The sequence below is a fragment of the Musca autumnalis genome, unplaced genomic scaffold, assembly GCF_047663935.1.
Source record: "Musca autumnalis isolate F117 unplaced genomic scaffold, ASM4766393v1 scaffold_4, whole genome shotgun sequence".
Lineage (NCBI taxonomy): Eukaryota > Metazoa > Arthropoda > Insecta > Diptera > Muscidae > Musca > Musca autumnalis.
Window position 1 is genome coordinate 183,021,341 of NW_027411977.1, and position 24,597 is coordinate 183,045,937.

Below are 24,597 nucleotides of genomic sequence, written 5' to 3' on the forward strand. Positions count from 1 at the left end.
AGATTAAAGGGATGAATATACTAAACTTCAGGGGATAGTAAATATACTGTGAATTGTCCTTAACTTAGTATAATATACCGTTTGCATATATGTTTTCTTTTAAAATAAATAATGTTTTTTAAAAAAATGTTCTTCTTCCAAATTCAATGTTATATTCCTATAACGTGGAAAAAATTTTTGCCCGGAGTCGGAGTCGAGTTATTTTTTCCGACTCAGACTCCGACTCCAGCAAAATTGCTCGACTCCGACTCGTAGACTCCGACTCCGAAACCCTGGCCCGGCCGAACTTAATGCTTTTTTACTTGTTTGAGTTATGTCACTCTTTGAGTAAATGAGCGATGTTATGGTGGAGGGCATAAAAAAGGCTGAGAAGAAGTTAGAAAAGCAAAGAAAATATCCAAACCACTTGATTCCTCATGTGCCTCAATTTTAAAACTCCGCAAAAGCTCAGTGGAGGCAAATCTGCTGATAAACAAACGAAAACTGTACGACTTAGATGCAAACGGGAGCAGACGGGGCAATGTTGTGTCTGTGACGGCTTCAACTACTTTTAAGTCCGCCAGTCCTATGTCGACCAATCCAAAATTACAACCAGTTGTAGTGTGGATGTTGAAGTCATACGAGAAACAGTATCCTGCCTCGAACAAGTTCACAATGTCCGAGGAGGTCATTTGCCAGACTCGTACGCTTCAGTGATGGGGAAGGTAGGTAAGAAGATCGGATCACTATCTTTCCAGTTAGTGCATAAATTTTGATACCTTATACGTCTGGAGAGACCATGTTCTCGAACCCGAAGCGTTTTGACAATACTGCGTGACGAATTGTCCCAGATGATCTCCGACCAGCATTCATCGACAAGGCAGAGATCAGCCATTGTCATTGCTTGTCGTCGTGGTTGACAAGAGCTACGTACAACTCTGCCAGGCAGCTATATACAAGGGAATCAAGGTAATTATCTTCGAGAATAAAGAATCAGTATTTTTTTGTTCAGGAGGATAAGAACAATGGCTCGCTTTGGGAAGGCAGTAAACTAACAGGTGTAACTGTAAACGCGGGATAATAAATTCAGTATGGGTTCTTCCTCCTTCAATGGAGTTGGAAACAATATTGAAAGAGAACATTGGTCTCCAGATGGGAAAGTGGGGAATTCTTAACTCCTTTCAGAAGAACGACGGACTTGTAATAAAGTTTGCCACCGATGATACTGGAGAAAACTAACAAGAACATCGAGGGGGTTGCTAAATTTCTGTTTGGGAACTTTATGCTTCCAGAGGGATCCGGCATCAAAGCAGGACGTCCGCAGGAGAAATGACAATTTGTCATACATTTTTTGAACATTTTGCTTCCGAAATGTCATATTTGGACTTAGCTTAACGATAGCTGTAGGGTCTTTCAAGCAGAGATTATTGTTGTGTCCCATCCACAAGAAAATAGATAAGGCTGTATAATCTAACCAACACAAGCCTATGGTCAACTAAATGATTGGACCATACCAATGCGGCTTTAGACCTGGCAAACTCAAAGGTATTCCGAGCCATCTCTGAATTCGGTATCCCAGCAAAGCTCATTCGGCTTTGTGTGATGACTTTAACTGATAACCGGCCCTCAGTTAAAATAGGAAAGAGCCTCTCCGAACAGACAGCCTTTCGTTAATGATTTGATATAGCCCCCATATAAAGTTACCTCCTGATTTTCGGTATTTTGAGGATTTTAGCTACAATTGTTTGACATTTGAGGTTCTCTATTGGCACGAAACTTTCCAACCAAAAATTTAAAATATAGGTCAATCTTTGGTAAAGGTCCCATATAACGGTACGTCCCGATTTTCGCAACTTTGAGGATTTTAGCTACATTGTTTGGAGGAATTTCCGGTAATGTGACATTTGAGGTTCCCTGCAGTAAACTAAAATTGTGAAAAGGAAAGGAAACTAATTATTATACCCTACACCACTATGGGGAAAGGGTATTATAAGTTTGTTTTGGGAAAAATTCATGTAACACCGCGAAATATTCATCGGAGACCCCCAATGAGGTATACCAATCTTCATATCTCGGCGAGATAAAGCGATTTTGAGATGTGTGTCCGTCCGTGTGTCCGGCTGTCCATTATAAATTGTAATCAAACTCCAGGCCGCAATTATGGACCGATCGTCACGAAATTTGGTATGGAGGTCGGTTTCACATCAGAATAGATCGCTATTTTGATTGGCGATGATCGTGAAATATTTAGCGGGTGAAATGGACCAAAAACATAATTTTTATCAGATTTTGTAGCTGCTCTGTAGGTCGCAATAATAGTCCGATCGCCTCGAAATTTTAAATAAGGTAAGAGTATATGACAAAGAAGAAGCTTGCAATTTGAGATGGCGATCAGATAATATTTAGAGGGTTAAATGGACCACAACTTTTGTGTGAAAATTGTGAAAATTTTTAATAAACAGCAAATATCGCCAACATTACTGAGTAATGTTGACAATTTGATGGGAATCGAACCCGACTTTCGGCGTGCAAGGCGGTTGCACATGCACGGGTATCACATGGTCGGTCCCGTCCGTCTATAGCCTTTGCTTACTTGTTCCACTTTACTTAAGAACATTTTATGGCGGAGGGTATAAAAAGTACTGCCCGGCCGAACTTAACGACTGTTTACTTGTTATTATTTAATCTCCTGTTAAAGTTTATTTCCTTTTTCTTCTTCAGTAAATAATTAAAAACGCTTATTTTTGGATATTATTTCACAAAATTTTTAACGTTTATAATTATTATTTTTTTTTTTTCAAATCATCCACCGCTGAGCCAAAGACCGTTAAATATGCTTAACAAATTTCTTTAACAGCTGTGCGTGACAGAGATTTCCAGCTGCTGTTGCTGTTGTCACGCCGCATTCATAAACAATTAATAAATGTCAAATTATGGAATTTTCCCTCTCCTCTGCACTTTACTGAATAAACTTTGAGAAAAACTCAGTCAGTACAGCATTCATGGAGTTGTAGTGACGTTTTAATTTTGCCACTGTTTCAAATGGTAATGAAAATATGAAAATGTTGTTGACGACAAAGTTTTAATATAAAAGTTTTTGGCTCAACAAACTAATAATTGTAAACATGTTAATAAAGAGTGTAATTTAGCTATAAACAACAAATTGAACGGTATTTTTCCTGTGGTGGCATGTTAAGGTAAGGTAACTGTGGCAGTTTAAATTTAATATTTGTAATGCTCATACTTAATTGATTTACATAGAAATTATTTAGGCAACAATTTATAAGAGAGAATAGTATATGCAATTAACTAGAATCTCGTTGTGCAGTGGTAAGTACGTCCGCCTTGCACTCAATCATTGATTGATATGAAAGAAGTCTCCCTTGTCCCTTCGGGGATGTTGTGGGACCATGTGTATATGTGTATGTATGTGTTTGCAATTAACTAATATATATAATTTTATACTATTCGATAAGTATCCATCTAATATATTCTGGTGATTGGATGTATGTAGCATTTGTATCCATAGTTAAGCAGTTTTTGCCAATTCGCTCTTTTTTCTAACATTACCAATAAAAAAGTACGGAAAGCAATGAAAAATAGCATTGTAACAAAGTAATATAAACAAATTTTGATACTAAAATTTTTTGTTGCAGCAATTGAAAGTGTTGCAACTTTTGGTACTTTTTAGGCAAAAACTGGGTTGTATATCATGTGTACTGTGATTTCGATTTTGATTTCATTGAAATCATGAGATGATTTCATTTTTGTATGCGAAATCACAAAACGCCTTCGAAATCACGAAACGACGCCAAATGTAAACTAAGTATTAGCGCCATATGTAAACTAAGTATTAGCCAAGACCCAAATTTGAACAAAACAAAACGAAATAAACCAGCTGTCAAATTTGAACAAAACAAAATGAAATAAACCAGCTGTTGTAATTTAGCCAAGACACTCGATTTGGGATACCCAAAACAAATAGCCAAGACACTAGATTTGTGAAACCCAAATTAACAAAACAAATAAACCAGAAACAGAAACACACACCCACACACATTTCGGTTTCGTACAATTCAAAAATTTTATTTTAATTTTAAATGAAATATTGGGATATAATGTATTTAAAATTAATTTAACAATTCAAAAAATATATTTCAATTTGAAATTTAATATTGGATTAGGATATATAATTCATATACATTAAATTAATGTAAAAAATCAAAAAAAATTTCCAATTTGGGAAAAAACGTATATATATTTCACATTTATGTAGTATATTAAAAAAACATTATACTTCTGCATTGAATCGTTTAGACTCAATGACTATTTGCTTCAATTGATCATCACCTGCATTGCCAATACTATTGGCAATGGGAACATTATGATTTCCAGCTGACTGACCTGCATTGTCAATACTATTATTTCCATCTGGCTGACCACCATTGCCAATAGTATTGGCAATGAGAACATTATGATTTCTACCTGGCTGACCACCATTACTATTCTTGTTAGTGTATTTGTATTGTCTCGGGTTGGTAGAATAGTTTCGGTAGTTTCGGTAGCTGCGATAAGCGGGCGTTACTTGTACTCGATTCCCCCCGCAGAAGAAGGTAAAGGGATAAAGGATATCGTTGGTAGTACCGCCCCCCGCGTTGGTGGTAGCGTCGTCCGCGGTTGCTACTCGAAGTGGTACTGCTGCTGTTACCCGAGGTGGTACTGGCGCTGGCGGTACTGCTGTTGTTGGCCGAGGAGGTACTGGCGCTGGCGGTACTGCTGTTTTGGCCGAGGTGGTAATGGCGCTGGCGGTACTGCTGGTACTGCTGTTGTTCTTTGTATTGCGATCCTGCAAATAAGATATATTCAAAATTATAATATATACATTTACACGCCTCTTAACTATGATTTAGTCAAATAAATCCACTGGATTTAGAACTACGATTTATTTGACAAAGCCACAGTCGTTACAAAAGCACTTCGCAGTGTGATGACGGATTTTGCTTTTTTATAATAAAATAGTATGCCATAAATAAAATTGAATCAACATTTGTCCAATTTGGGGTTCGATGTTTAATTGGATGTTTGATTGGGTGTGAAAATTAGTAGAGCCAACCTAAGTTAACAAGAATATTTCTTAACATTGTAAGGAGAAAAGTTAAATATCCTTCAAAGACCTTTACAACAATAATCGTGAATTTTTAAAGAATGTTTTGAAAGACCTTCACATCAATAATCGTGAATTTTTTTAAGAATATTTTTCAAAGACTTTCACTGCAATAATCGCGAATTTTTTTAAGAATATTTTTGAAGGACTTTCACTGCAATAATCGCGAATTTTTTAAAGATTATTTTTCAAAGACTTTCACGACATTAACCGTGAACTTTTTGAAGAATATTTTTCAAAGAATTTTACATCAATAATCGCGAATGTTTGAAGAAGATTTTTTGAAGAGTTTCACTACAATAATCGCGAATTTTTTAAGAAGATTTTTCAAAGATGAATTTCACTACAATAATCGCGAATTTTGTTAAGAATATTTTTCAAACACTTTCACTGCAATAATCGCGAATTTTTTTAAGAATATTTTTCAAAGGCTTTCACTGCAATATTCGTGAATTTTTAAAGAATATTTTTCAAAGAATTTTACATCAATTATCGCGAATGTTTGAAGAAGATTTTTTGAAGAGTTTCACTACAATAATCGCGAATTTTTTAAGAAGATTTTTCAAAGATGAATTTCACTACAATAATCGCGAATTTTGTTAAGAATATTTTTCAAACACTTTCACTGCAATAATCGCGAATTTTTTTAAGAATATTTTTCAAAGGCTTTCACTGCAATATTCGTGAATTTTTAAAGAATATTTTTCAAAGAATTTTACATCAATTATCGCGAATGTTTGAAGAAGATTTTTTGAAGAGTTTCACTACAATAATCGCGAATTTTTTAAGAAGATTTTTCAAAGATGAATTTCACTACAATAATCGCGAATTTTGTTAAGAATATTTTTCAAACACTTTCACTGCAATAATCGCGAATTTTTTTAAGAAGATTTTTCAAAGATGAATTTTTTAAAGAATATACTATACCTTAAATATAGTAACAATATTCGGCTAATTTTCTAGCAAAAATAAGTAAACACCAAAACCTGTTCGAAAAATTTTGGTATTTTGAAGCTTTTAGTCTTTCCTTATTTTTGTTAGAAGTTTAGCTAATAAAATTATTACCTGTTGTTACAATATTGCGGTATATTCTATTATTTTTCACCCCTCCCCTCCTGCCTGTCCGTATTGACAATGTTATTTAATTTTATTTATGGGTTTTATTATAAAAAAGCAAAATCCGTCATAATTAGAAATGTTTATGGTAACGACAGTGGCAATATTTATATTATTTAATATTTATAAGATTTAAATATGGGAACTTACCATTTTACAGGTTTTTTTTTCATTTGAATTGAAAAATCAACTGCAGTAGTACATACAAAAAGATCAAAAGAGAATGAGGGATAGGTAAGTTCACTTTCGATCAATAGACTTTTTGCAGTCGAAAGTGTAAAAATCGTTATCGATTTCGGTCAGACATTTCCCAGCAAAAAATTTTGGGAGTTGTGCAATTGGAGTTATGATTTCACAACATCTTTTATGTAGGGTGGGACTGAGATATGTAGGTATTTTTGGAAATTCATACTTAAAAGGTACTTAATTTAGTACTATTGTTATTTGATTGAACAGATAGATATTGAATTCTGAAATTTGAAAATACGACTACTGTTGGAGTATAAGATTGAACAGTTTCCATACTTCATACTTGTTGCGTACGAAAAGTACTAAATTGTACTAATTTGGTAGAGCTAGAATTCTGAAATTTGCAACGAGGGTAACTGATGGATAGTTAGAAAGATGTAACCAAAGGGTTATTGTATATTCGAACTATAAGTGAAATTGGAAATTTGGTATGGGAATGAAGGTTGTGAAGTAGTTTTGATGTAAAGAAATAGTTTTTCAATGTCGTACTTATGTGTACGAAAAGTACTAAATGGTACTAAATTTAGTACAATTTGGATTTAGGTAAACGTATAGAGCTAGATACGTAAAATTTGGAATAAAGGTTACAGTTGGAGTGTAGCATTGAGATATGAGGGTGGTTTTGGAAATTCGTACTTATGTGTACGAAACGTTCTTAATGGTACTAAATTTGGTACAATTTGGATTTGGGTGTACGGATAGAGCTGGGATACTGAAATTTAGAATTAATATTACTGTAAAAGTTTAGGATTGAGCGATGGAGACAGCTTTGGAAAATCGGACTTATGTGAAAACTACTTAATGGTACTAAATTTGGATTTTGGTGAATGGATAGAGCCTTAATCGTGAAATTTGGAATTATGATTACTGTTGCGTGGAGGATTGAGACATATTACAGAAATTCGTACTTATGTGTACAAAAAGTACTAAACGGTACTAAATTTGGTGAACGCATCGAATAAAAATCCTGAAATATAGAATTAAGAGTACAGTTGGAGTGGACAATTTTTGAATGGTAATGGTGAATAAAGGTGAAAATCTGAAATTTGGTGTGTAGGATTTATTTCGAAAAATAAAAACTTAAGCAAGTTCAGTTGGGAGCATGGTACAAGTACACAGGTAGCCGCATCGGCAATTGTTGGCAACATAAGATGTCAAAATTTAACATTAATTCAATGCAATTGACACATTTGCTCTGTTCCAGAACAGACCAATTATGTTACCATCAGCTGGCATGGTAATGCTACCTGTATTATTGTACCATGGTTGGGAGGAAGTATATTCAGTCATGATTAAATTGAATGACGAATTTTTGTAATTTGTAATAATGTAATAAAGTTCTGAATATTATCGTTTTGAACATATAAAAAATGAATTTCATTTCTTCTGGGATATTCACAATGGATAATTTATACTTAATCTTTATAGTACGTTTATATATAACCGGATTTAACAAACCCACTGGGTTTTAAATGTCAATTCCATTGGGTATACGTCAACTAAATCCTCATAAAGAAGGTTAACCCGTCAAAAACCTATAATATAAACAAGCTATTAGTCTATACGTCAAATAAATCTTCATTAAGAAGGTTAACCCTTCAAAAGGCTATAATATAAACAGGCCTTAGATGATTAACCCTTTCGGCTGGAGCCGGCAAACCATCGATATTCCCAACAAAGTTTTATTTAAAGCTAACGGAATTCTTTCCTCAAGGAATAGAGTTATACGAATTAAAAAAATAATAAAAATGTATCGGCTGTGTCACGATCAACTTAATTTCGAGGAATTATTGAGTGGAGGAATGTGGAGTAACGCGAGTAACGCCCTCAAATTTACTTTTAAATTTAAACTTCAATTAAAAAAGTGCCTTTGGTTTGGTACTTTTTCTGTACTATCATTATTAAAATTTTTCCAACACTGGCAACTTAGCGAATGAGAATGAAAACGGAACACACGTTTTAGAGCGAACAAACATCGATCATGTAAAAGATGTCAAGTTATGCAGAAGCAGGGCATTTGAAATTTATTGTCAAAAGAAAATCAATCCCATAAAGTAAGTTGAATACGAAATTTTTCAAAGAGAAAAAGTGTCGAAAAAAACTAAATCCCAAAAAATAAGAATACCATCGAAATAAAGTTGGACACCCAATTTTTCAAAGAGAAAAAGTGTTGAAAAAAATAAATCCCGAAAAATAAAAATATCAAAAAACAAAGTGTTTAAAAAAACTAAATCCCGAAAAATAAAAATATCAAAAAACAAAGTGTTTAAAAAAACTAAATCCCGAAAAATAAAAATAAAAAAAAAAACAAAGTGTTTAAAAAAACTAAATCCCGAAAAATAAAAATATAAAAAAAACAAAGTGTTTAAAAAAAACTAAATCCCGAAAAATAAAAATATAAAAAAAAACAAAACCCAAAAATGTGTACAAATTTTTACTGATAACAAAATTGTCCAGCAAAAGAGAGCGAGTTTGTTGAGTTTTGTGACTGAGACCTTGCAAAATTTTGCTTGGAAATTTTGTTCCGTAAACATTTGTAAGTTCGGCCAGCTGACTTTTAATCAGCTGTTCAATATAAACCACTTGAAATGTTAAACTGTTGACCAAGAAAATTTCACATTTTCATAGATTTTAAAGCGTTGTGGATAGGATTACCGCTTTAAATAAGTCAAATGCAATTTTAAAATTTATGTTTTTTATGTTTGGTTTAAAATATCAAAAGAAACTAATGAGTTTTGAATTTTTGTCCGCTTACTTTATTGATCCACTGCACAATCTAACATTAGTTAATGACTGTCTTTATGCCAATTGCAGATGTTCACTCATATATTTTATTCTTTATCGAATGCAAGTCGCTAAAATTCAATAAGCTGCCTTTTCCATACCAATCGCCTAATAACAGATGTTTTGCCATATTCTTGCTGCCGAAAATAAATCGAAAATCTCAGCAAAACTACAGCGTATCAAATTGCAAACAAATGAGTGTCATAATGATTCAGTATGCAAATGTCAAAGACAGCTTTTAAACAGTGCATAGCGGATAAAAAAATGTTCACCAGAGGGTGGTGGAGATGGTGGTGAGTGAATTGATAAATACAATTTTAGAACAGAAATGTGAAAAATATGCTCGCATAATATTGCAATTTCAACGATATGGCATTCGCTACAAATGCAAATTGCTCTTTGACACAAAAGTAACGGCAAAAAATTGGTCATATGGAAAAGGAATGACAACAATCAACATATGGAATCTGGAATTCAAATTGCTTGAAATCACTGTTTTAAGTCGATACACCGTTACAAATTGTAATTCTTTTTAGGTTTTTTTTGCATTATTTAATATGCCTTAGATAGCGAACAGAGCAGGTGAAATGTGCGATCAAATTGTGCGCTACGAAAACATTTTCATGCAAATTGATATCAAATACTTTTTTCCTCTATTTCTACATGCTTTTATATTTGAAACGGTAGCGATTAGTTGTTGTGGTAGTAACATGTATACATACATATTTATGTTCTTATCGTTATGGTTCATTTCTATTAAATGTCGCTTCATGAACTGGCAGCAATCACAGTGACTTGGAGGTAGAAAAAAATATTGGGGGTGTAATATAACAAGGAGTACTTCATGAGGGCAATATTACCCTGGAAACAAATACTGCACCATAATGTGTATCGCACTGGTTCAACAAAAAGGTTCACGGTGCTCTTGAATCAAATTTAAATGGAAGGCGCTTACACCTGGGAAGTTTTTGCGGATTCAGAATTTACAATGTTCATAGATGAGAAAAATCAAAAAACAAAAAAATCTCCGGAGCGCTTTTTAAATAAATCGTGATTCAAGTTGACATTTTTAAAGGTTGTTTACGTTTTCACGATTTTGCTTAGAAACCGCAAGTCCTATCAAAATAAAACTGAAAAAATGTTGTAGCTTTGAATATTCTCTACAAGATTGACCTTTACGGTATCTCCGCAGATTTTACCAATTTTTTAGATATTGAAGTTCAAATTGGGACAATGCACTGACTGTATCGCCCCCTTATAAAACAATGTCATGAAGGGTGCGCCTTAACTAACTTTTAATGAAAACCGCTTACAAAGGGGAATTTGTTGTGAATTCTGAAACAGCAATGTTCATAGATGAGAAAAATCCAAAAATAAGAAAAAATCGCTGTAGGGATTTTTAAATACAGTGCCGGTAAAAATAATAGCACCGCTATGCATATTTCCAATAATATTGTTATATTTCTCATATTATTAAAATTATTTTGTTGACACGTCGCTGAAACTTCGTAGTGAGGGTATACTCTTTGAGGAAAATAATATTTCCTGTATATTACTACCTGATGTAATTTTATAAGATAATTAGTTCAGGTAACTCGAAATTTCTGCGGTAAAAATAATAGCACCGATCTTAGTTTCCATTAGTTAACTAGCGCTTTGAAGGGTTTATCAGTAAAACTTTTTTCTTTACAAGCTTGTATTGATAAAACATTATAAAAAATTAATTTTAAACAGGGAAAAAATTGACAAAAAATGTTAAGATTTGCCTAACAAACCACGGCACCTTTTAAATAAGGCATGTTTAAAAAAGGATGGTTTATGAAGTCAAATAATACACTAAATGTGAGCATATCCTTTTTTAATCCGATGAGGGATACCCTTATCCCCAAATTCAACAAAAAAGCTTTAAGCACATGTCGAAAACCCTCAAAAAAATAAAATAATTGAAACTATTATTTGGAAAGGCGAGGGGAGATATGTTTAAGATCAGCTATCTTGCTCCAATAAGGACATGGAAATAAAGTTTTGCATGGACAATTTTAGGGAACAGTCCATAGAACGTATTTGCACCCATATGTTCCATGAAAGCGTCCAATCTTATCTTTACTGCATGGTACAACGAAAATAATAACTTTTATAAAATGTCAAGTAATCCTGCCTACGAATTAACTAAATAATATCTTCGGGAATGGGGCGTAAAAATTATTTTATAGTTCAGAGTAGGTTCTCATAACGACGGCGGAAGACCCATAAATTCTGGTTATAACTTATTTCTCACTTTTAAAAAATCCAGGCTTGGAGGATTTGGGGTATCAGTCAGATTACACATACCCATTTTGGTATGGATGTAAAACTGAAGTATAAAACGTCTTTGAATGTAACTATTGTTGTAAAATTCACACAAAATAGAAATTATAATTCAACAGGGAATAGAAAGCGTGATTATACCCTCAGCCTTTAGGCTAAGGAGGGTATATGAGGAAAAGTCAAAATTTTTTAGTTTCCATGAAGCCAAGGTTTGCACTATTATAATACGCGAACTATTGTAGTTTACCAGTAACTATGACTATTGCTGGATTATTTTAGATGTTTTTGTACAAAGCTCAAAAATTTAGCAAAAAAAATTAATTTACGTGGTAGCTACGACCGCGTAAAGGAAAAAACATAGGGGAAAACACGTTGAAGCTAAACAGGTTTTTTACATTGCTATTCGATTTCTGATTAAACCATTCAAATGACGGACATCTGTCCAAAGTAAAAGTTGGAGAATACAAAATGAAGATTACACTTCTAATGTATCACTTTCCAAAATTTCCACTGCATCCACCTTTTATGGATGCTGACATTTTGAAGCCGGATTTCAGGTGTTTTTTGTATTTTTTATGTAACTGGGACGCGCATTCGGATATTTCGAAAAACCAATTATAGGATTAAAGAACTCGCGATTTCACATAATCTGATATGTATATTGAGTATGTAGCCCACACAGCAGCAGAGTAATCTACTGCCAAAGGCCAAAATTTAGTGTGATATTTTTTCTAAAAAACCTATTTTTTGGGTACAGTATTTACAATATCGTTTTGAGTGTGCTGGTACCCCGCGATATTTTAGTTTTTCGACGATCCGGATCATATGAATCACAGATCATAAAAATCCATCTACTAGAACGGCGGAAATGGCTACTGCAAAAATTGAAAAATTTACGAAAAATGTTTTTCAAAATATCGCTGACTAATTCGCGTTTTATGTGGATCGTTTCCATTTCCATGAAGAAAGTGAATCATCACTCGCGTTTGTGCGAAAACAGCGGTTTGAAAAATTTAGTGGCGTGGGAGCTGTATCCGATTTATCCAAAAAATACTGTGTGATGCTACATCCACGGTTCTTGATGGATTTTATTGAAATATGTTTAGATCGATGTATTTTTTCACGGTTGATAGTGAAATCGGATGCGCATAAAAAGTGTATGCACTTTGTGCAAAATATAAGCGTTATACAGTTTGTTGCACACTAAACTGCAGACGATGCTACATCTTAGCGGCCAAAGTAAATCCTGGCAAATGTGTACAAATTAAAAGAGAAGAATTCGCTGTATTGGTAAACCGCATGCGCATCAAGTGATTTTGAGGATTTCGCGATTTACACGCATTTCAAAATGAACATTACCCGATACAATTTTATTTCAAGATTATACCCCTCATTTGAATCTTCGCGATGTTTAGATTACGTACATATTTTTTATATATTTTTCAGATGCAAAAACAGCTTGAATTTTATTAGAACAAGTTGTAAGCTACCAATTGTTTTGAATGCTTTCCTAATTTCCGCGAAAATTTACAACTTTTTCACTAATGTTATGGGACCTCAGTAAACATATAGTATGTAGAGAGCCCCTAATTAAGAGAGTTTCTCAGTATAATGATTAGAGTCTTTTAAAGATTTTTTTCTTATTATCAGAATTGAAACCGCCATAACTTTTGCGCGCAACAACCAAAATTAATATCTCGAACAGATTTAAGAATGGGATTTTTTTCCCAATCTATGCACCAAAAATCTTTCATGTAGCTTAAAAAAAATTTTTTAAATTTTTTTTTATGGAAAACTAAAAAATTTTGTCTTTTCTTCATATACACTTTGATACGATGAAAATGTGCCTCATCGAAATAATGGTTTTAGACCCCAAGTATGTTTGGACGAAATGTGTTTCAGACAATTTGGAGTCGATCTAGCCATGTCCGTCCGTCTGTCTGTCTGTCTGTCCTGCTGGCTGGAGCGCACGATAACTCTCGAACGGATGAACCGATTTGGTTAAAATTTTGGCTTTCGTAATATTTTGCCCAAACTTAGTTTAAGTTCGAAGATGAGCTACATCGGTCCACTCCTTCCGGTACCTCCCCCACAAAAGTTCGAAAATGTTCGGAAAATTTGTACGTACTATATCTCGTGAAGGGAGTAACCGATTTGGTCCATACTTTGCAAATCGTGAAATGTCTACCAGACTTAGATGTGAGTCGAATATGGACTCAATCGGTCCACTCCTTCTGGTACCTCCCACACAAAATTTCGGATAAGTTTAGTTTAGGACCTTCCTTCGAATCGCTTTGATTTTTGTTTTAGCAAATTGTATTCACCGCCCACTACACGACGGTAAAAGTTTCATCAGGGGCAAGTCCATACTTCCTGAGAAAATAGCCTGAAAGTTGCAAAAACAAACCCTATGACACCGTGTGAGGGGTTTGGAGCACAAGTTAACTCTCGAACGGATCTGCCAATTCGGTCCAAAATTTGGCCTTAGTAATATTTTGTCCAAACATAGTTTAAGTTCGAAGATAAGCCATATCGGTCTACTCCTTCAGGTACCTCCCCCCCAAAAGTTCAAAAATGTTCGGAAAAATTGTTCGTACGGTAACTCTTGAAGGGAGTGGCCGAACTGGTCCATACTTCACACATCCTAATATATCTACCAGATATAGATCAGGTTAAAATATGGACTATATTTGTCCACTCATCCGGTACCTCGCACACAAAATTTCGGATAAGTCCACTTTAAGACCTGCTATTGAATCACTTTGATTTTTGTTGAAGCAACTTGCATTCGCTGCCTCACTTACGATGGTAAAAGTTTTTTCAGGGGCAAAAGTCCATACTTCTTGAGCAAATAGCCCGAAGGGTGTAAAAACCCCCTTATGACACCATGTGTAGTGGCTGGAGACACTCTTCCTTAATGGTCAATCCATTCCTTTAAGTATTTCCTCTGCAAATCTTTTGATCTTTAATCCTAATCAACATTTTTGTCGGTTCATACGCCCAAAATTTTTAAAACCGCCTAAATACATACGTTTTTTTGGGAAAAAAATTGTTTCAATATTCACAGGCAAATATCAGATACATACGGTCGTCATAAAATAGTGCTCCATATAAACAACACAAATTCATCACAAATACGGGTTATATTAACTCCAAACATATAAAACGCGGAACTTTATCGGTTTTGATCACGGTGTTGCTAAAATTTTCACCGCTCGAACTGTATTTTCCGTAAAAATTATAAACTTTTTTCACAAATTTTTATTTTTTAAAATCACTCAAAATATCTCAACTCGCTAAATTACGATAAATAAACAAACTACAGCTGATCTGTTCTAGCACACTGTCATACAAGTAGTGTTACCAGATTAGTAGAAATAGTGGTGGTGTTCATTACATCTGTGCAAAAATACATTTATCAAGTAACTAATTAAAAATGAGTTCGGACAATCCACCGCCAGGTGGCGGTACTCCAATCAGAGGAAATCGAATTCAAATTATACAAAACGAAAATGTTAAACTTCAAAAACAACTTGAAGAACTAAATAACATAATAAAAAATCTACAATTAGAACTATATAGCGTAAAGCAACAAAATATTGAGCTTAAAAATGCTCTAGATAATTTTATAAACTTGGAATCAGAGTTTCCAGGGGATAAAAATAATTCTGAAAATAATGGTATAACTGAAGAAGCGAATACAAATACTGTCTTCGAAACGGACGAAGAAGAGTTGGAGCGTGAAACCAACTGGATCCTTAAAAAATCAAAACGAAACAAAATTAAATCACAGAACCAAACAAACACAGAATCTAAAAATAATAATGATAACAATAATAAGGTAGTAAATCAAACTACTCAAAATAAAAATGTTATACAAAAAATACCTGGAAATCAGAAACCAACTGAAACAAAACAACAACAAAAGCCTCCTCCGATAAACATTGTGGGTATTACAGAATACAATGAATTAAAAAATATATTAATTTCCGCTAAAATACAAAACTACAATGTTTTTTCGCTAAATAATAATATATGGAAAGTCAATACTTCTGACTCTGACAACTACAGATCCTTATCAAGTCACCTTAACCAGTCAAATATTGAATGGTATACCTACGAAAACAAAATAAACAGGCCTCACAAAGTCATGGTAAGAGGATTACATCATACATGCCCTACCGAAGACATACTGCAAGATCTGAAATCTAAAGGTTTTCATCCTATTGATGCTACCAATATTATAAAGAAGGAGAAAAAAGATACTGGATATAATTACAAAAAACTTCCCCTTTTTAGGGTAACATTTTCTTCGGAAGATGATATAAATGAAATAAATAAAATTGAGTTTATTAACCAGCTAGGAGTCACAATTGAACCTCTGAAACGAACATCAAACCTTATTCCCCAGTGTAAAAGGTGTCAGAGTTACAACCATACCCAACGATACTGCCAAAGAGAACCGAGATGCGTGAAGTGTGCAGGAAGACATCTCACTAACGAATGCAAACTTAAGGTGGTGGACAAACCGAAGTGTGTAAATTGCTTAGGTAACCACCCGGCAAACTACAGAGGTTGTGAAGTTGCTAAAGAACTTCAAAAAATAAGAGAAAAATCTCGAGTTGCTGTTAAAAATAACATACCTAACACTGAATTGGATAATGATGCAAATCAAAATATTCCCAAACAACCCACTGTTCACATGTTCAAAACACCCCGTTCAACTCAAACTTACACCCAAAAGGATACATACGCATCCGTTTCTGACAACCAACAACAAACTATTCTTTCAGAACTACTAAAAAGTATCGAAAAAATCAATCAAAGGCTTGACTCACAAAACGAGTTAAACCTGAAAATTATTAACAAATTAAACCAATTATCTTAAATGACCTTTTTACGAATTTCTACATGGAACTGTAATGGTTTGACGAACCACACAAGAGAAATCGAAAATTTTCTGTACACTGAAAAAATTGATATTCTACTAATCTCTGAGAGTCACTTCACAAACTCTACTTTTGTTAACATCAAGGGCTACAAAATTTACAACTCTATTCATCCATCACAGAGAGCTCGTGGAGGAGCATCCGTGATAATAAAAGAAACTCTGCAGCACTATGAAGACTTAAAAATTGAGACTGAAATTTTCCAAATTGCAGCAGTTAAGGTAAATTTCAAGAGTTACAATACATTCAAAATTGCAGCAATATACTCTCCACCCAGACATGCCATTAAGGAGATAGAATACACTGAAATATTAAAAATTTTAGGAGATCACTTTATACTAGGAGGTGATTTCAATGCAAAAAACAAACTATGGGGTTCAAGATTAACAAGTCCTAAGGGCTATGAGTTATATAGATCCATAAAAAATAATGCATGCCATGTCTTATCAGGAAACGAGCCCACATACTGGCCCACTAATCCAAATCTAACTCCAGATTTAATAGATTTTTTTATAGTAAAAAATATTCCAAACACACACACAAATATTGAAAACTATGTGGGATTGTCTTCAGATCATTCTCCCGTCATTTTGACTGTTGGTGACAGGATTATCGAGAAACCTTTACCACCAAGATTATCAACATACAACACTAAGTGGGATCTATTCAGACTCCTACTCGATCGCAAAATCAGCCTAAACTTTTCCCTAAAAACAAAAGAAGATATAGATGATGAGGTTGAAAACCTAATCCTAGCTATTCAAGAATCTTGCTGGGAAAGCACACCTGCAAGAAATTATAACAATTACGGTGGTAAAAATTATCCAAAAACAGTGAGAGATCTTATATCGAAAAAACGCAAGGCAAGAAAAACTTGGCAGAAAAACAGAACACCGGAAAATAAGCGAATTTTGAATCAATTAACTACGCAATTAAAGCACCTAATGAAAGCCACTGAAAACAGACAAATGACTGACTACCTTAGCAAATTAACAGCTACTAAGGAGAGTAACTACAGTCTTTGGAAAGCCACTAAGCACTTCAACCAAGTTAAACCAAAGATACCACCAATTAAAAACACTAATGGAATCTGGATCAAAACGGATAAAGAAAAAGCAGAGCTTTTTGCTACATATTTCGAAAGTATATTCAGCCCGCCGGCTAGACAAACGCCAGATGAAGTAGTAGAAATTATTCCAAAATACGATACTGAGGTTATCGAAAAAGTGACATTCGGGGAACTGAAAACGGTCATTGACAAAGACATATCAAATAAAAAATCGCCTGGCTATGATTTAATAACAGGAAAAATCCTAAAGAAACTCACAGAAAAGGCTATTCGTAAACTCATGTATATAATGAATGCTTGCTTTAATCTTATGTATGTACCGCTGCAATGGAAAGTAGCAGAGATAATTGTTATTGAAAAACCTGGTAAACCGCCAAATGATCTAAAATCATACCGCCCAATATCACTGCTCCCAGTATTATCAAAAATATTTGAAAAACTTCTTGTCAAACGCTTAAAGAACATATGTTACAGAAGAAATTTGATTCCATCTCACCAATTTGGTTTCAGAGAAGAACATACTACAATACAACAAGTTCATAGAATTGTTAATATAGCCGAAAGAGCAATGGACAAAAAAGAAGTCTGCTCTGCAGTCTTTTTGGACGTAAGTCAAGCTTTTGACAAGGTGTGGCACGAAGGCCTTCTCTACAAATTACATAAATATTTACCAATACAATATTATGAAGTATTAAAATCATATTTAAAAGACCGTTACTTCCGCGTTAAAATTGAAACAGAATACTCTTCTCTCAAACAAATAAAAGCTGGTGTGCCCCAAGGAAGTGTCCTTGGCCCACTTCTCTATCTGATATATACGCGGGATATGCCCTTAACGGCTGATACCAATCTAGCCACATTTGCAGATGATACTGCAATATTAGCATGCGGTGAAACTGAAGAGCTTGCTACTAACAAACTTAAAAAAGCCCTAAATAATGTCGTAAATTGGACAAAAAAATGGAGAATACTATTAAATGAAACCAAGTCAATCCACATGCTGTTCACTAACAAAAATAATATACAACCATCACCTTTGTACATAAACGGCATAAAAATTCCATATGCTAATACAGCAAAGTATCTAGGGATGACGCTAGATGCAAAGATCAAGTGGAAGGAACACATTAAGAAGAAAGTTCAAGAAATAAAAATTAAATTGAACGAACTGAAATGGATTTTCGCAACAAAATCCAGTGTCTCTATTACTAATAAAATTCTTGTTTACAACCAAATAATAAAACCCATATGGACATATGGAATTCAACTTTGGGGCTGTGCAAATGTACATGATATCCAAAAGTTCCAAAAATTGCAAAATAAAATATTACGATCCATTGTTCAAGCTCCTTGGTATATACGTAATACTGATCTACATAGAGATCTTGGCGTAAAACTGGTGACCGAGGAAATAAGGAAACAAGCACAGGCGTATGCCAAAAAAATACGTCATCATAAAAATATTGATATGAAAAATATCTACTACGAACATATGGAAGGAAATATTAGAAGACTACGAAGAACTCGTCCATTGGATTTAGTTTAGATGCAAGTCTATTTCATTAGAGTGTAATTATTGAATTACTTACTCAACACAAATGTAAAAATATGTTATTTATACATGTATAATAGAGTAATATTACTTGATGAATATTGAATTCAGTTGTAATAAATGGAAATAAAATAAAAAAAAAAAAAAAAATATTCACAGGCTGAGGGTATATCTCTGTCGGCAAAGCCGACTGATACATTTTTACTTGTTTTTATTAAATTTCAGGACAATGAGACGCAGGATAATGTCGATAAATACGAGACAATGTGAGCTGCGAAATGATTCAAGGACTATTAAGTTAAGGTAATGGTGTGTCCTATTCAGTTTTTATGACATAGGGCAACAGAAAATGATCTGGAATTATAGATCCGATTAAAATACGATAAACAAAACAAATGGTCTAGTATTTTTCACAACATTTTTGGAAAATATCTTCAAAAAACTATGTTGGGACATGGAGTCTCGGTTTGTTCTCGATTTAATATTGTTATTGTTAATAAATTATATTACATTTAATATTGGAATGTCTAGTATCCATTTATTAACGTTTTATATGAAATCAATCAATATTTACACCAATACATTCATCAAAGACCCTGATTTGAGAAATAGTGCTATTATTTTTACCGGTAAAAAATTTAGTATTTTAGGCATTTTGCTTATAACTTTTATAAAATTTAAGTTAATTTATTCGACATTCCTTTAATTTAAAATTACGCAGAGTGCACTTTTCCTAAATGCACTGAACGGCTTCATTCAATAAGGTAATAGTAGAGAAAATAGACTAGAAATACGAATATAGGCCACGGTGCTATTATTTTTCCCGCAGCTGTAAATCGCGGTCAAAATTCACATTTTTAGGTGTTTTTTAGGTTTTCACGACTTTGCTTGGAAACCGCAAGTCTAATCGAAATGGAGCTAAGGAAAATGTTGTATGATTTGTTCTCAGGCTGTACCATTTTTGAGATAAAGAAACTCAGTTTACATTTTTAGGTTTTTTTGTTAGGGTTTAGCGATTTTTGCTTGAATACAGCAAGTCCTATCGGCATGGGACCTGAGAAAATCTTATAGCTGTGAAAATTCTCTACAAGACTGGCTTATGCAATTTTTCCTAGGTTGTACCATTTTTTAGATATATAAGTTTAAGTTGGGAAATTACAGCCATGACATTGTTTTATAAGGAGACGATACAGAATTGAATTGAATTTGAATTGTCCCAATTTCAACTTCTCTCAAAAGTTGTAAAACCTACGAAAATATTATTAAGGACAATCTTGTAGAGAATTTTGATAACTACAACATTCGATTTTGATAGGACTTGCGGTTTCCAGGCAATATCGCAAAAACCTAAAGAACCCCTAAAAATGTCAACGATTTCTTTGAAAAGCGCTCCGGCGATTTTTTTGTTTTTTTTGATTTTTCTCATCTATGAACAGTGTAGTTTCAGAATCCGCAAAAACTTCCCAGGTGTAAGCACCTTCTATTTAAATTTGATTCAAGAGCACCGTGGGTTGTAACTAAAAAATATATGTATTTTCCAGTAGGGACAAAAAACTGTTGATCCTTACATCAGTAGTTACTCTGAAGAAATGAAGAGTTAAGTAACGGTATTTTAACAGCGGGTGGTGTTGATCATTGATTATTGTTTTTTAATAAAAGCTAAAGAATCAGGAGATAGGTGAGTTAGGGACTAGCCGGACAGCTAAACTAATGCAACGTTTCGTGTGGTGCCAATCCACATGCCAGACATGTGTTGCGTATCGTGACATCAATTCGGGCCCGATGCTATATGAATCTGCTGCATCGTCCGGACCTTAACCGTGCTAAAAATACTCGTGTTTGCGTTGGCATCTGGCGTTTTTTGCTGTGACAGGGATGATCTCCAAGTACAGCATTCACACTGTATCTCTGTAATGCCTGCGCGACTGCATCAGTGTGAATGCTATCCAAGCCCGCCTGATAGGCACGTTGGTCTAGAGGTTATCGTTTATACCTTTGTATCCCTCTCTTTATATCATGAAGATCTCTCCTGAAGTGGCTGTGTGGGAAAGCCTATCCGTTAAATCCTGACAGGGATGCTCATTTCAGCTGTCAAGTGGTAATCAATGTGGCAGTGGATTTAGCGGTGGATATTTTCATATCCATCAGATGAAAGAACTGCAATAGGCCAGCTATTGCATTTAACCTATCACATATGTCATCGACGATAGGACCCCACACGTCGGGTCGCTAAGATCGTACAATCATTCCCCAACAAAGCCTTAAAGGCGCGGGGCACCATTTCACAATATAATAAGTTTTTTTTTTCATGAATAAAAAAATCGCATACATTACGATCTCTTTGCCGTCTGGAGGATGTGGGATTTTAGAATGGTAGAGGTTAAACAGTTCAGAAGATATCGCCCCGCCGTTACTCTCCACGGGTTTTAGATTTCTTTCTTCTGAATTCCACAAACGACTGGTGTCCGCACATATAGTAGATTATTCAACCTTTCAAATACGGCTGGAGAGTGGTCTTCTCTATATACTCGAACAGCTTGGCATGGTTGACGTTATCGAACATCTTCGATAGGTCAAGTGCCACATAACTGTTCGATCACACGGCTTGTTCTGGTTGGGCAACTGGAAAACTAATTCTCATCGTGTGGAGGAGTAGTACCTGTAGAATCTTTGCTGCTGGCAACAGGAGGGAAATCGGCCTGTACGATTCACCTCTGCTGGCATCCTTGCCTGGCTTCAGTAGCGGGACCAAACTGCTAAATTTCAAGCCTTTTGTTATAAGACGGGTGGCTAGCGAGAAGTTGAGGACACTTGTTAAATTCGCAACTCCGTGTTCATCCAGTTGCTTAAGCGTTACCATTGATATTCCATGTGGACCGAACGCTTGGGATGATTTCGCGTCTCGGATGACATCTGCAATGGCTGCGGTGGATTTTATATGGCGTATCACGCCCTATCACTCACGGAGTGATCTATAAATTGCCGGTTATGATTGGTACAGGATTGAGTAAATTGTTGGCAACGGTTAAATCGCTATCTAGTTCGGGAAAGAAGAATTACAGAACGGCGGAACCGTTGCCCACAAATTACTTAATCCTGTACCACTGTTGCTTTGCTTCTGGTGGTCTTCGGGGTTCGTACGACGAAGCTCATTTGCTAGTTCCGTCGCCTCTGCTGAAAAATTTGGTTTAATTTCAGATCGTCGACCAGCAGCTATTTAGCGAGTGGCTTCAGTTGTGATGATGTCCCGGAAAATCAGCTACCCCAGGATCTGAGGAAATGTTTAGCTCTATGAAGTGGTGATTGGAAAATTTTCTGAACCCTGGACAATCAGTATTCCCAAGGTTTCAAAAAGTAAGGCGTTCTGAAGTCGGGTAATCTATTTACGGAGACGATGATAGGAATGTGGTCTGAGCCAAGGGAAATGACGGGTTGCCAGGATATGTCATTTATCAGACCTGGTGCCACAATGGTGATATCTGGTGAGCTGTGGAATCTCCTCTTGTTCGTGGAGCTATCAATTTACTCGGCCAGCGCTGTATCCTTCTGGTCCTTCTGTATTCCAAAGCTCGTAATGGCCATTGAAGTCCCCTAGCACTAGACGGTCATTGTCCTCTAAACACGAACAAATATCAGACATATAACGCTGGGCACAGCTATTCATCGGCGGTATGTACACATTAAGCAGTTCCACCTAGCCAGTGCCAAGCTATACTGCTACCACGTTACATTCATTGTATGGGTCTCTAGAGCCAAGCTCAAGCGAGATAGGACTTTACTGGACATACTGATGTACTAGGAAGGTAAGGCATAAAATCTACAATCTCGTTCAAATTGTTGCGGAGATCGTTACAATTGAATTGCAGGAATGATGCATTTCCGGGGCGCTGAACATATTCATATTGCGACGACGACGCATCTGCCGACAGAGTTGAAGGCAGGCTCTGAGATGTTCTGGTACAGCAACATAATTCCTATCGCAGTAGTTTTGGATTAGGCTAAAATCAAAGCGGCCTCAGAAACGCACCCATTCTCTACATCCGTCTGACAAACGGAGCAGATCCATGGCCCGGCACGGATCAATAGAGCTCAGAACAGATATTTCGGCTCAAACATATGAGATAATATAGGGCGGCTTACTGACATTTAATTTCAGAGCTACCAATCTAATTCCGATATTTATACCCTACACCCCTATGTGGGGAGGGTATTATAAGTTGGTTTTGGCCAAAAAGTTTGTAACGCATTGAAATAATGGTCGTAGACCCATACATTTATATACCAAAATGAATGTCTCGACGAGCTGAGTCGTTGTGGATCCACAACGTTGTGTTCGTCCGTACGTCCGTCTGTTCATCTAAACCATGTAATCACGCTACAGGTCGCAATTTTAATCCGATCTTCCCCAAATTTTAGGTGTTGATGAAGGTCCCGGAGGGGAAGAAGCCTATTGATTTTGGTGATGGTCGGATAATATTCAGGGATCGGAATGGGCAAAAAACTTATTTGGAGAAAAAGTCAAAATTTTATTTCGAAGCGAGTATCTCCACTTCTATGTATATGGGGTATATCAAAAGCAAAACCTGCTGATGTAACATAGGTTGTCGTAGGTGGTCAAACAACGAAGATATTGCAATAGCAGCTAATAGAACACAACTTTTCATTTTTGCGATTTTAATAATAATGACGAATATCACAGCTTTGGTTGGGGACCTTCCAAAAGCAAAGTCTGACTATGAAAGTAGAAAATCCCATCTTTATAATGATGTAAAGCAAGTTGGCGTAGGTGGCCAAATAACGAAGATATAGCAATAGTCGGTAATACATCCCATTTTTTATTTTTTCGGAATTTTGATCGGATCCTCACGAAATATTGGGGGTTGAGTTGTACTGACGATGCACTTAAACGCGTTTCAGATTAAGACATTCAGAACAAAGGCGCTAAGCTATCCCAATTTTAATATTTTGATTTTACTAGTCAAAAGCTTATGCACAGGGGTAGTGGTGTAGGGTATCTCATAGTCGGCCTCGACCCGACTATAGCCTTGGATCACTTGTTTTGATTATACTTTCCCAACACTTTGCAAAGTAATCACAAAACTCTACCCAAAAAATACGACCACAGTGCACGAGATCTCGATAAAATAAATTGCATAAGGAAGTCAATACGGAAGCCTTTCCCAAATAGCTCTTTCTTCCCATTTGTTTCATACCCGGCATCCTCTCTAGTTAATAACATAAAGTTTGAATATTTATCCAGTCCCACATATTGTCCGCTGGTGTATGCGAGATACTCACACAATGTCGAATTTCCTTTCTATCCATATTCATGGGACTGATTTTCCGTTATTCTATGCCCATGTGAAATGGGCTTAGATACTTTTGTATGCACTCGTACATATGTAGGTGTATATTATTGTAAACGCAT

General features: G+C 35.2%; 1 protein-coding gene across 2 annotated transcripts; it reads right to left on the minus strand.

Moving 5' to 3' along the window:
- Positions 1-4,221: 4,221 nt before the first annotated feature.
- Positions 4,222-15,290, minus strand: LOC141402348 (uncharacterized). Of its 2 annotated transcripts, XM_073983334.1 has the most exons (3): positions 14,686-15,290; positions 6,410-6,449; positions 4,222-4,825 (listed from the first exon to the last, which is right to left on the minus strand). In XM_073983334.1, the coding sequence occupies exons 2-3, from the start codon at positions 6,410-6,412 to the stop codon at positions 4,271-4,273; spliced, it is 558 nt and encodes a 185-aa protein (XP_073839435.1). In that variant the 5' UTR covers positions 6,413-6,449; positions 14,686-15,290; the 3' UTR covers positions 4,222-4,270. The 2 variants fall into 2 exon arrangements, with proteins under 2 accessions (XP_073839435.1, XP_073839434.1); XM_073983333.1 differs by lacking the exon at positions 6,410-6,449.
- Positions 15,291-24,597: the final 9,307 nt, after the last annotated feature.

What these genes read in the sequence shown, in the direction of transcription:
- LOC141402348 (XM_073983333.1), bottom strand. Translation starts at nt 14,709, where the DNA reads ATGGAGCACTATTTTATGACGACC. An exon ending in AGCACTATTTTATGACGACC is followed by an intron (nt 4,826 to 14,685) that starts GTATGTATCTGA and finishes TCTTATTTGCAG; the next exon opens with GATCGCAATACAAAGAACAA.